Below are 12713 nucleotides of genomic sequence, written 5' to 3'. Positions count from 1 at the left end.
AGCTCATCAATGGAAGCAGAAAACATGTGGCCCTTGCCACTCCACCAAGAGCCTTCCAAAGGGCCGGCAAGGGCGGTTTGTCTACAGCCTCTTCCATGCTTTTATGCCCGCATTGAAAACCCCAAGGCGATATGTGGCTGTACAGGATGGCCAACTTCTCGGGACTCGCCTACTTTCACCGCCGCAAGTCCTGTGTCTCGGGCACTCCCCCAATCCCAGGCAAACCGGGACGGTTGGTGACTTGATAGCAACTCCTCTCTTCTCTCTGGACCTCGTGTTTTTCTCATTCTCATGAGAGGGTTGAATCTGGGCTCGCCTCTTACATATCAGCTCTCAGATTTTAGGAATAGCCTGGAAGGGAACAGGTGAGTCAAAGAAAAAAAGAGAGACTCGTGTTGGGGTTTTCTGAGAGATCTTTATTTTTTACAAAGAATGTGGATCAGCACTGCCACCCAGGCCTTGGTTTTAGTGGCTTGATATGACCTAGAAAAAGCGGGGAGACCCAGAATAGTCTGGTTAGGGGCAGATTCTGAAGCCATATGGAACTGAGCTCGATTTCCAGCCATGCCACTCATCAGCTGTGTGACCCTGGGAGAGTGACTCGACCTCTCTGAGCCTCAGTTTCCTCGTCTGTGTGATGGGATGTAATCATAGCACTCATCTCACGGGGGCGGTTGAGGAAACTGTTAACTAAGGATGTTTAAGTAGTTTATCAATGGTGGCTATTACTGCGATCAGGCACGATATTAACCCTCCCTGACCAATCGTTCCCAGGTAAGGTTAACACTTTCACTAGGGCCTGAGCACCTCAGTCACAGCTCTCCCCACATTTCATGATTATTGCTCATTTAATCGTCTCTTCCCCACAAGGCAGCCCTTTGACATATTATCGCTCTATCTTTCAGGACAGGAAAAGACTTGGACCAAAGAAGACATTTCATAAACACTTGTTGAAATAAGGCAGTTCAGCCATAGTTCAAAGCTCCATCCAGAAGCCACTGAAGTTGTTGGGGCCACACCGTAGCTGAAAACATCCCCAAAACCCTCTGAACAGTGTCTGAGGGCCCCTCTGCTCCTGACCTTCTGGGATCCTTCCAGCCCCTCCTCAGGATCTGAGCCTCTCCCAGCCCAGCACGGGGGCCTCCCGCTCGCCCTACCCCGCTCACCTCCTCAATCCAGTCATTGAAGGCCGAGACCCGTGTGAACACTGTGGGCTTCTTGATGGTGTTGCAGCCGAAGGCAGACACAAAGCTGGTCACACCGTGGACCTGCCAGGAGCCGTCTGCTGCGGGGCAGTTGAGGGGTCCCCCAGAGTCACCCTAGAATGGTCAGAGAGCAGTGGAGAGCTGAGCCATCTCTGAGATGGAAGGAACTGGTTCTAACCATGGGGGTTTTGAGAAGCCGCTGGGTGACTTGACCTCTCTAAGCTCCCATTGGCTTCTTTGGGATGGGAACTAAGATCCGTCCTACAGGATCTTGTGAGAACAAAGTGAGATAATAAATAGATGATCTGTTTATTAGCCCAGGACCTAGCAGAGAGGAAGCAATCGATAAATGGCAGTCCCCGTTATTTTTACTACAGCCAGTTATCCTATTCTTAATCCTGCTCACTCCTAATGCAATGACAGTACTGTTCTATCCTAACTTCAGGACCATGGAGTTGAAGGTGACTTGAGAGATCATGGTGTCAATGTCCCTTGCTGGGCTTCAGGGGAAGCCCGAGGACCCGGTCACATGATTTGCCCCAGGTCAAGTCCGTGTGAGCTGGGACCAGAAGCTGGAGGTCAGGCCGATGTGTCTGGACCACACTGACTCCCTCCAAGTCCTGCCTGGTCTGGAGGTTTAGTGGGGCGAGCAGGTAGGATTTCTTGTCCGCCTCCTATAGGCAGCTGGCGGAGCTTCCCCCAGGCCCTGCACTGCGAGCTGACTCACGTTGCACCCGGAGCGGATGTCCCCGCCGGCACACACCATGGTCTTCTTCACGGAGAGACCCCACCAGTCCAGCCTGGAGCAGTGCTCATAGTCCACCACGGGCAGCAGGGCCTGCTGCAGCTTGTCTGGGAGCGGCCCACCCGCTATGGGAGACACGGTGCTCAGTGGGGTGCCGTGGGGGAGCCGGGCTGGGGCTGGGGCCTGCGAGTAGGGCTGGGAGCCTCTGAGTGGGGTGGGGGGTGGGGAAGACAACACTTCTAGGCTGATGGGGACTCTCCTCCCACCAGAGGGTCCTGCCTGCTTTGTCCACCATAATATCCCCAGCACCTGGCACACAGGAGACACTACAAATACTCAATGAACCCACTGGTGTTTGGGCAGATGGGGTGGGTGGGGGGGAGAAGGTGCTCCTGCAGGAGGAATGGCGGCCCCCAGGCCCTGTCTTCCTGCCCACAGTCCCTGGGGCTGGCAGGAGGGGTCAGCACGCACTGTAGAGACGGCCCCAGCCACTGATGTAGCAGGGTGCCCCGTTGGGCAGGATGTCCCCGGCGGGCGGGAGGCAGGCGAGCTGGACAGTGTCCCCCAGCTGCGCACTGCGTGAGAGCTTGATGAGGGCGATGTCATTGCTGGGGAGGAGGAAGGAGTCAGGAAGAATCAGGGGAGCCTGGTCCTCCAGCCAGACCAAGCCCCACCTGCTGGCTTTTGCCGCAGAGAGTTCACCTCTAGGATGTCCCGCTGTTTCTTTCCCTGTCTCCAAATCGCATGTGTTTTTAGGGCAGAACAACCACCCACCCGACCCTTGAGCCATGCTGACCCTCGGCCTTCCTAGCTGTTGTCAGCTTTTATGCTGAGGTTTGCACGCCTCAACTGTGTCAGGACCGTGGACGTCTGGTTAAAACACAGGTTGCTGTGTCCCACCCCGGGTTCCTGATGCAGTGGGTCTGGGTGGGTCCTGAGGATTCACATTTCTAACAAGTTTCCAGGTGATACTGGTGCTGCTGGCCTACGGACCACACTTCGAGAAGCCCTGCTATCAGTCTTCATCTGCTTGCTTGTCACTCAAGTCATTGCACCTGGGTCCCCTTCACTCTCCCATTCCCCAGGGTCCCGTGAGGATTGGTCAAGGTCATGACCATCACGCCCCTCTCTCCTGCCCTGCACTTGCAGGTGTTCTGCTCCCTTCTTGACCCTCACCAGAAAAATGCTGAGCTACCCAGACACATGATTTTGCACATGCTTGAGGGTCTTAGGAAGCCCTGCTTTAGTGTTCTGACCCAGTGATCATCTCCCTGACCTTCAAACCACCCAGGAGGGCCAGCAGGTCACCCTTGACATATGGTATAATTGAGGCCCCAGAAGGGCAGTGACTTGCCCAAGCCGCACAGCAACTTAGTGCTGGGGCCTGATTTTCAGTCCAGGGCTCCTCCCTTTGCCCACAGTGCTGCGAACCCAGGATGCACTGGACGAATGTTGGCTAAATGGCGGAACCCTTGGGAGAGGAGATGCCAGAGATGTCCTGGGTCCAAGTCAACTAGCCAAGTGGACTTGGGGGAGTTCCTGGCCCTCCCGGAGCCCTGCTGTCCTTCCATAAGGAGAGAGGTTTAATGTAGATGGTCCTTAAAGGCTCTCTTGGCTCTGACCCTCAGTGTGTGGGACCAGGGCCCAGGCTGCTGGATCCAGCCCCACCGTCCCTGGGAGTCTCCTCAGAATCGTCTTTGGGTCACGGGGGGACCAGTAACCTCTGGGTCCTAGGCCTAAGCATCCACTCACCCACAGGCTACGCAGTTGGAGTTCCAGAGTGGGTGCACGAAGAGGTCCCCAGCATTGATGGGGATCACCTGTTCGTAGCCTTCTTCTTCAGCCCGGTTATACTCGCCCAACACCACCTGGTAGGTCAAGGAACTCCTGCCGGTGGAAGTCAGGTCAGTCTGGGCCTGACTGGCCAGCCTACCTCCCCTCCCACATCTGCCCACTGCCCCAGCCCTCCTGGTTCTCATGCGGAGACAGGGGTAAGCAGAAGAACTTACGAGACACAGTGGCCTGCAGTCATGACCCAGTCGGGGGCGATAAGGCTGCCGCCACAGGTGTGATGGAAAGCTCCATCCTTCTTGTACTGCAGGGAGACCTGGAGGCAAGGGAGGGAGGAGCCTAAGTGGTCTGGGCCCCCAGTAAGGGCTGATATCCATGGCTGTATAGGTTGTGCACTGCACAACTCTAGAAGGCATCGTTCATGCAGAATGGTGTCCTCTAGAAATGCACAGAGTTCCACCTACACGACCGTATCATCCATGGCTGCTTTGATACTACCACGGCAGAGTTAAGTCATTGCAATAGAAAACATACGGTTGACGAAAGCTAAAATATTTACTCTCTGGTCCTTTACAGAACAAGTTAGCTGACCCCTGCTGTAGACCAATGCTATCCAGTAGAACTTTCTTTTTTTTTTTTCAAGATTTTATTCATTTATTTTTGCAAGAGAGAGAGAGCATGAGCAAGGGGGGATGGGTAGAGGGAGAAGCAGACTCCTTGATGAGCAGAGAGCCTGAGGTGGGACTCGATCCCAGAACCCTGGGATCATGACCTGAGCCTAAGGCACATGTTTCGCTGACTGAGCCACCCAGGCGCCCCCTAATAGAACTTTCTGTGATGACGGAAATATTCTGTATCTTGGCTGTGCAGGGTGGTAGCCACCGGCCGTATGCAGCCATTGAGAATTTGAAATGTGGCTAGCATTGAGCAACTGAATTTTTAACATTATTTTAAGTTAACATTAAGTTAAACAAATACATGTGGCTAGTGGCTCCTGTGTCAGTGCAGGGGGTCTGGCCCTCTGTGCCCCACTGACCCCTGTAAAGCACTTCATTCCTTTAGTGCTCTCAGACCTTGTAGCCTTGTTGTATAATTCGAGGAGTCTAGCTAGAAATGTCGACCCCAAACCTCCCTCCCTAAACACAGTGCCTGAAATTCCACTATTCGTGCACCAAATAAACATTGCCTTCTCCCCAGATGCCACTTCTGACTTGCCAACAGCCCAGGGAGGGTTACGGATCGGGTGGACAAGACTTCCATGTGAAGTCGACTGTCCAAGAGTCTCCTGGGCTTTGGAAGCTGAAGAGGACACCGTAAGTGAAGCATTGTGGTCAAGACTGAATCCCTTGCAGTCAGAAGAGGGTGCAGAGCCCATGGTGAGAAAGAGCGCCACTCGCATTGCTCTTACCTGCCAAGGCCAGCTGTAGGGGACTGCGTCCTCACCATTGACAACGCGGGCGGAGGGCTGGTAGGAAGGTCGGCCACAGCCCGAGGCTGGAAGGGAGAGTGGAGACGTCAATCAGCCAGAGAGTCCCCCCAAAACATAGAAAAGGCCTGGGTCCCAGTTCTAGGTGCACCACACGCTGATCGTGTGACCTGGCGTAAGCTCTGTCCCTTCTCTGGACCTCTGCAGCCACATATGAACAGTGAACATTTGGACTAGAGCGGGGGTTTCCTGAGTCCCAGGAGGCTAGGAATGGAGATGTGACCTCCTTCCACGGCAGGATTGAAGGAGCTGATGCACTTAGAACCGTGTCTGGCGCCCAGCGAGCCCTTGCGAAGTGATAGCTAATTGTCATGAAAAGCGGTGGCTTTGGAATAAGACTGCCTGCCCCTACCTCTAGCGTGGACTACTTTACTTCTCTGGGGGTCAGTTTCTCCATCTGTAAAATGGGGATAATAATACACTCACATGGGCCTGTTACAAGAGATAATATAAGAAAAAATCCTTAGCATTCCCTGGCATACAGTCAGCACTCTTACATTACAAGAGATAATATAGGAAGAGGATAACAAGAGATAACATATACAGGATTACAAGGATTACAAGAGATAATAGGAGAAAAAATCCTTAGCATTCCCTGGCAGGGATTACAAGAGATAATATAAGAAAAAATCTTTAGCATTCCCTGGTGTATAGTAAGCACTCAATAAGCATTATCTGTTATTATTACAGTCAGTCAAGGGAGACTGCTTGGAGATGGCCCTGAGCTAGAATATAATATGGTGAAGAGACTAGGAAAAGGCTAGACCACAGAATATGGAGTGGGGTAGGGGGAGGGAGAGAAGCATTGGAGGGTTACGCAGAGGAAGAGAAATTCCAACCCAAGTAATCTAACCGTAGAGCCCAAACTCCTCACAGTTAGACTTTCTTCACTGTCCCCAATGAGGAGTCCCACCACAGTGCTTTGGGTACCCCAGTCTTTCTCCTGAGCTGTTCCATCCATGGCTCCCCCTCCATTGTCCTGCCCCAGCACCAAGCTGAACCCCCCAATCATGCCCAGGTACAAGCTGAGATCCCGTCCTGTGGAGCCAGGTGTCGGGATCATGAGACTCAGGGTGGGTGACAGATTTCAAGGGTCCCTGGCCAGTGCAGCACAGGGTGGGGTCTTACCAAGGGCCACAAATAGGAGGGAACTCAGCAGCCGGAGCATCATGAGTTTTGAGACGATAGGAAAGGCACACATAGCCTGGGACTCTAATATAGGGCAGAAAGCAGATGAGGGGGGCACATTGGGACCCATTCCCAGAACAGGTGGTGGAACGCCAGCTCTCTCATGGTCCAAGGCCATGGCCCCCACCTGCTGCACATGGGGCAGTCACAGCCAACAGGAAGACCCAAGGTTCTCTCCAACTTGTGGCTACACAGGTGGCACTGAATGGCCAGCTGATAACGGGGGAGGGGGAAGGAGAGGTCTCAGCAGAACAAGCCAACCTCTTCCAGAAGAGAACATGGGCTCTGGAACTGGTCAGACGTGGGTTCAAATCCTAGCTCTGCCACCTCCAGGCTCTTCATTGTTGGGCACATGGCTTAACCTCTTCGGACCTCAGGTTTCTCATCTCCAAGTCAGGAGCTATATTAGTGTCTACCTCAAAAAAAAATTGTTGAGTGTTTTCTCCATATCAGGATGTTATAGGGGATGGAGCCATGAACAAGACATGGTCCCAGTTCCCCTAGAGCTTGAGTCTAGTAGGGGAGACAATGACAAATCAGCAAAAAGAAATAAAGGCTACTTTGTGTGTGTGTGTGTGTGTGTGTGTGTGTGTGTAGTTTAAAGAATAATAGTAAAATAGGGGCGCCTGGGTGGCACAGTGGTTAAACATCTGCCTTCGGCTCAGGGCGTGATCCCGGCATTCTGGGATCAAGCCCCACATCAGGCTCCTCCGCTATGAGCCTGCTTCTTCCTCTCCCACTCCCCCTGCTTGTGTTCCCTCTCTGGCTGGCTGTCTCTATCTCTGTCAAATAAATAAATAAAATCTTAAAAAAAAATAAAATAAAGAATAATAGTAAAATAAATACCTTTATTCTCACCACCTGGCTTCAGAAATGAAACATTATAATTCCTCTGTGTATCTCAACCCTATGACATTCTCTTGCTTTCATTAGATTTCCACATACATGTGTATTCCTGATACATACATATGTATTCCTAATACATTGGCTTTCCTTTTTGGCCGTCTATGTGAGTAGAATCACACAGTGATCATTCACTTGTGATGTCGTTTTTACGTTGTGTTCCATATTGGTTTCTGAAATCCATCCATGTTGATGCATGCAATTGATTTTACTATTTAGTAGTCTATACTCCAAATATTCCAAAATCTACCCAATCTATTGTTAACGGATATTATAGTGTTCCTCATTCCTTGCTTTTATGGAAGTGGTTCACATATATCTACTCTACGCCTTGGATAAGAACAAACGAAACATGGGGTATGCAACGGTCCGGCTGTACTATGTAATGACAAAGAGTCAACAGTCTCATTAACAGGGAATGATGGTTCCCTGTATTCCACTGCTGAGCCAACTTCTTATTGGCATTCTTAATTGTGTGCCCAGCTGTGAGGTGTGAAATGGTGTTTCACTGTGATTTTAATTTACATTTAATTTATCACAAATGAGGTTGAGCATCTTTTATTTTCTTTCTTTTTAAAGATTTCATTTATTTATTTGACAGAGAGAGAGAGTGATCGCAAACAGGGGGGAGTGGCAGGCAGAGGGAGAAGGAGAAGCAAGCTCCCCTCGGAGCAGGGAGCCTAATGTGGGGCTTGATCCTAGGACCCTAGGATCGTGACCTGAGCTGAAGGCAGACACTTAGCCGTCTGAGCCACCCAGGCACCCGAGATTGAGCATTTTTTTAAATGTTCATTGGACATCCATATTTCATCATCCATGAAAGGCCTATTTATGTCTTTTTGCCATCCTTTTAAAACATTTTTTTGTTTGATTTATTTAAATTTAAAAAAAAAACCTGTTCACTCATTTCTCCTACCCCCACCCCCACCCACTCTTGCAACCACCAATCTGTTCTCTGTATCTATGAGCCTGGGTTTTCTTTGTTAAGAGTCTATGTATAAAATAGACCATATGGTATTTGTCTGTCTCTGTCTGACTTATTTCACTTAGCATGATGCCCTCAGAGTCCATCCATGTCACAAATGGCAAGATTTCATCCATTTTTATGGCTGGATTATATTCCATTGTACGTATCTCACATTTTTATTGGTTCATCCATTCATAGGTAGAGACTTAGGTTGTTCCTACATCTTGGCTACTGTAAATCTTGCAGCAATGAACATGAACTGCATGTATCTTTTTGAGTTAGTTTTTTCATTCTCTTTGGATAAATGCCCAGAAATGGAACTGCCGGGTCATATGGTAGTTCTATTTTTGATTTTTTAAGGAACATCCATCCTGCTTTCCTTAGTGGCTGCACTAATTTACATTCCCACTAATAGTGTGCAATGGTTCCTTTTCTCCGCATCCTCGCCAACACCTGTTATCTCTGTCTTCTTGATAATAGCCATTCTAAGTGCACCTGGGTGGTCAGTTGGTTAGGCATTCAACTCTTGATCTTGGCTCAGGTCTTGATCTCAGGGTTGTGAGTTCAAGCCCTGTGCGGGGCTTCAGACTGGGCACGGGGCCTACTTAAAAAAAAAAAAAAGCCATTCTAACAGGTGTGAGGTGATATTTCACTGTGGTTTGAGTTTGTATTTATGGTGATTAATGGTGATTAATGATTAATTAATTCTGGTGATTAATAATATAGAGCTTCTTCAAGATGCTTACCACTTATGTTTTCTTCTAGGACTTTTATGGTTTCAGGGCATACATTCACGTCTTTAATCCATTTTAAGTCAATTTTTGTGTACGGTCCAGTTTCATTCTTTTCCTGTGGCTGTCCAATTTTCCCAGCACCATTTATTGAAGAGACTGTCCTTTCCCCAGTGTATATTCTTGGCTTCTGTGTCATAAATAAATTAATTGACTGTATATGCATGGATTTATTTCTGGACTCTCTATTCCATTCCATTGATCTACGTGTCTGCTTTTATGCCAAGTCCATACCGTTTTGATCACTACAGCTCTGTAAGAGTTGAAATCAGGGAGCATGATGTCTCCCGGTTTGTTCTTTCTCAAGATTGTTTCCAGTATTTGAGTTTTGTGGTTCCACACACATTTTAGGATTATTTATTCTGTTCTTGTAAAAAAATACCATTGGCATATTGATAGGGATTGCCCTCAATCTATACATTGCTTCGTGTAGTATGGACATTTTAACAGTATCAATTCTTCCACTCTATGAGCACAGAACATCTCTCCATTTATTTATGTCTTCTTCAATTGCTTTCATTAATATCTTGTAGTTTTCAATATACAAGTCTTTCGCCTCCTAATTTATTCTTGGGTATTTCGTTCTTGTTGATGCAGTTTTAAATGGGGTTGTTTTCTTAACTTTACTCACCGATAGTTTTTTGTAAGTGTAAAGAAATGCAACAGATTTTTGTGTACAAATTTTGCATCCTGAAACTTCATCGAGTTCTTTTTTTGATAGAGTCTTTAAGATTTTCTATATATAATATGGTATCTGCAAATAGTAACAGTTCCATTTCTTCCTTTCCAGTTTGGATGCCTTTTACTTCTTGCCTGATTTCTCTGGCGATGACTTCCAATACCATGTTGAATAAAGTGGTAAGAGTGGACATCCTTGTCTTGTTCCTGATCTTAGAGGAAGAGCTTTCAGCTTTTTACCGTTGAATATGATAACCACTGAGTTAGCTGTGGGCTTGTCATATATGACCTTTACGATGTTGAGAAAAGTTCCCTCTACACCAGCTTTGTTGAGAGTTTTTATCACAAATGGATGTTGAATTTTGTCAACTGCTTTTTCTGCATCTATTGAGATGATCAATACCTTCAGAAGGATCAATTTTTACCCTTCATTTTATTAACGTGGTGTATCTCGTTGACTGATTTGTGGATGTTGAGCCATTCTTGTATCCCTGGAATAATCCCACTTGATCATGATGTATGATCCTTTTAATGTATTGTTAAATTCAGCTTGCTAATATTTTGTTGAGGATTTTTGCATCTATGTTCATCGAGGACATTGACCTCTAATTTTCTTTTTTTGTGACATCCCCGTCTGGTTTTGGTATCAGGTTATGCTAGCCTTGTAAAACGTGTTTGGAAGAGCTCGAGAAGGATTGGCATTGATTCTTCTTTGAATCTTGAGCAGAATTCACCAACGACATCATTTGGTCCTAGCCTTTGGTTTGTGGGAGGTTTTTGATGACTGATTCAATCTCCTTGGTAGTCATTGATTTGTTCAGATTTTCTATTTCGTCGTGATTTGGTCTTGGTAGGTGGTATGTATGTTTTTATGGCTTTATCCATTTCTTCCAGGTTGTCCAGTTTGTTGGCATATAATTGTTAATGGTAGTCACTTATGATTTTGTTTTTCTGTGGTATCAGTTGTAACATCTCCTCTTTTATTTCTGATTTTATTTATTTGAGTCCTTTCTCTTTTTCTCTTGGTGAGTCTAGCTAAAGGTTTGTCAACTTTATCTTTTCAAAGACCTGATTCAGTTTCTTTGATCTTTTCTATTGTCTTCTAAATCTCTATTTCTTTAAATTTCTATTTCTGCTCTCATCTTTGCTATTTCCTTCTTTCTACTAGCTTTGGACTTCATCTGTTCTGCTCTTTTCTAGTCCCTTGAGGTGTAAACCTAGGTTGCTTGAGGCTTTTCTTGTTTCTTGAAGTAGGCATTTATCACTATGAACTTCCCTCTCAGAACTGCCTTTGCTGCATCCCACAAATTTTGGTACGTTCCATTTCCATTTTCTTCTGTCTCAAAGTATTTTTTTTTATTTCTCTTTTGATTTCTTCTTTGAATGAATCCATTGATCCTTCAGTAGCATGTTGTTTAATCTTCACATATTTGTGAATTTAACAGTTTTATTCTTGTAATTGATCTCTAGTTTCATATGACTGTGGTCGGAAAAGACATTTGATATAATTTCAATCCCTTTAAATTTATTAAAACTTTCTTGTGACCTAACATATGATCTGTGTTCCATGTGCACTTGAGAAGAATGCATAGTCTGTTGCTTTTGGATGGAATGTTCTGTAAATATTGGTAAAGACCATTTGGTCTAACGTGTCATTTAAGGCTGATGTTTCCTTATTGATTTTCTGTCTGGATGCACTATCTATCCATTAACCTAAGTGAGGTACTGAAGTCCCCTCCTATTATTATATTACCATCTATTTCTCCTCTTATGCCTGTTAATATTTGCTTTATATACTTAGGTGCTCCTATGTTGGATGCATACCTGTTTACAGATGTTATATTCTCTTTTTGGGTTGGCCCCTTTATCATTATGTAATGCCCTTCTTCGTCTGTTCTTACACTCTTGGTTTTTTTTTTAACACTCTTTATTTTAAAGTCTATTTTGTCTGTTGTAAATATAGCTACTTCAACTTTCTTTCAGTTTCCACTGGCATGGAATATCTTTTTCCATCCCTTCACTTTCAGTCCATGTGTGTCCTTACCTCTAAAGTGTGTCTCTTGTAGGCAGCATATAAATGGATCTCGCTTCCCCCCCCCCATTCATCCACTCTATGTCTTTTGACTGGAGAATTTAGTCTATTTACATTTAAAGTAATTATTGATAGATATGTACTTATTGCCATTTGTTAATTGTTTTGTAGCTGCTTTTATAGTTCCTCTTTTCCCTTTCTTCTCTTGCTCTCTTCCTTTGTTATTTGATTACTTTTTTTAGTAACATGCTTATATTTCTTTCCCTTTACCTTTTGTGTATTTACTACAGGTCTTTATTTTCTGGTTACCATGAGGCTTACATGTAATAGCTTGTATCTATATCAGTCTATTTTAATTTGATAACAACTTAAGTTTTATTCCATTCTAAAGCTCAACGTTTTTACTGGCAGCAGCCAGAACATCATGAGCTATGAGACGATAGGAAAGGCACACATAGCCTGGGACTCTAATATAGGGCAGAAAGCGGATGGGGGGGCAGATTGGGACCCATTCCCAGAACAGGTGGTGGAACGCCAGCTCTCTCATGGTCCAAGGCCATGGCCCCCACCTGCTGCACATGGGGCAGTCACAGCCAACAGGAAGACCCAAGGTTCCCTCCAACTTGTGGCTACACAGGTGGCACTGAATGGCCAGCTGATAACGGGGGAGGGGGAAGGAGAGGTCTCAGCAGAACAAGCCAACCTCTTCCAGAAGAGAACATGGGCTCTGGAACTGGTCAGACGTGGGTTCAAATCCTAGCTCTGCCACCTCCAGGCTCTTCATTGTTGGGCACGTGGCTTAACCTCTTCGGACCTCAGGTTTCTCATCTCCAAGTCAGGAGCTATATTAGCGTCTACCTCAAAAAAAAAATTGTTGAGTGTTTTCTCCATATCAGGATGTTATAGGGGATGGAGCCATGAACAAGA

At 46.4% G+C, this 12713-nt stretch overlaps 1 protein-coding gene across 1 annotated transcript in view; it reads right to left on the bottom strand.

Annotated features, from left to right (window-relative positions):
* LOC103666796 (proproteinase E) overlaps positions 1–6398 on the bottom strand; it is a 12137-nt gene extending 5739 nt beyond the window's left edge. Inside the window, exons 1-7 of the mRNA XM_008694876.1 lie at positions 6356–6398; positions 5150–5235; positions 3960–4057; positions 3703–3837; positions 2422–2558; positions 1933–2075; positions 1167–1319 (exon numbers count right to left, since the gene is read on the bottom strand). Of these exons, the coding sequence (XP_008693098.1) occupies positions 1167–1319; positions 1933–2075; positions 2422–2558; positions 3703–3837; positions 3960–4057; positions 5150–5235; positions 6356–6398 (795 nt within the window). The remainder of the gene's footprint in view (positions 1–1166; positions 1320–1932; positions 2076–2421; positions 2559–3702; positions 3838–3959; positions 4058–5149; positions 5236–6355) is intronic.
* Between the last annotated feature and the right edge of the window lie 6315 nt (positions 6399–12713).

Source organism: Ursus maritimus, unplaced genomic scaffold (assembly GCF_017311325.1).
Source record: "Ursus maritimus isolate PB19 unplaced genomic scaffold, ASM1731132v1 scaffold_32, whole genome shotgun sequence".
Lineage (NCBI taxonomy): Eukaryota > Metazoa > Chordata > Mammalia > Carnivora > Ursidae > Ursus > Ursus maritimus.
The sequence above is the reverse complement of the archived record's forward strand: the minus strand, read 5'-3'. Positions and strand labels throughout refer to the sequence as shown.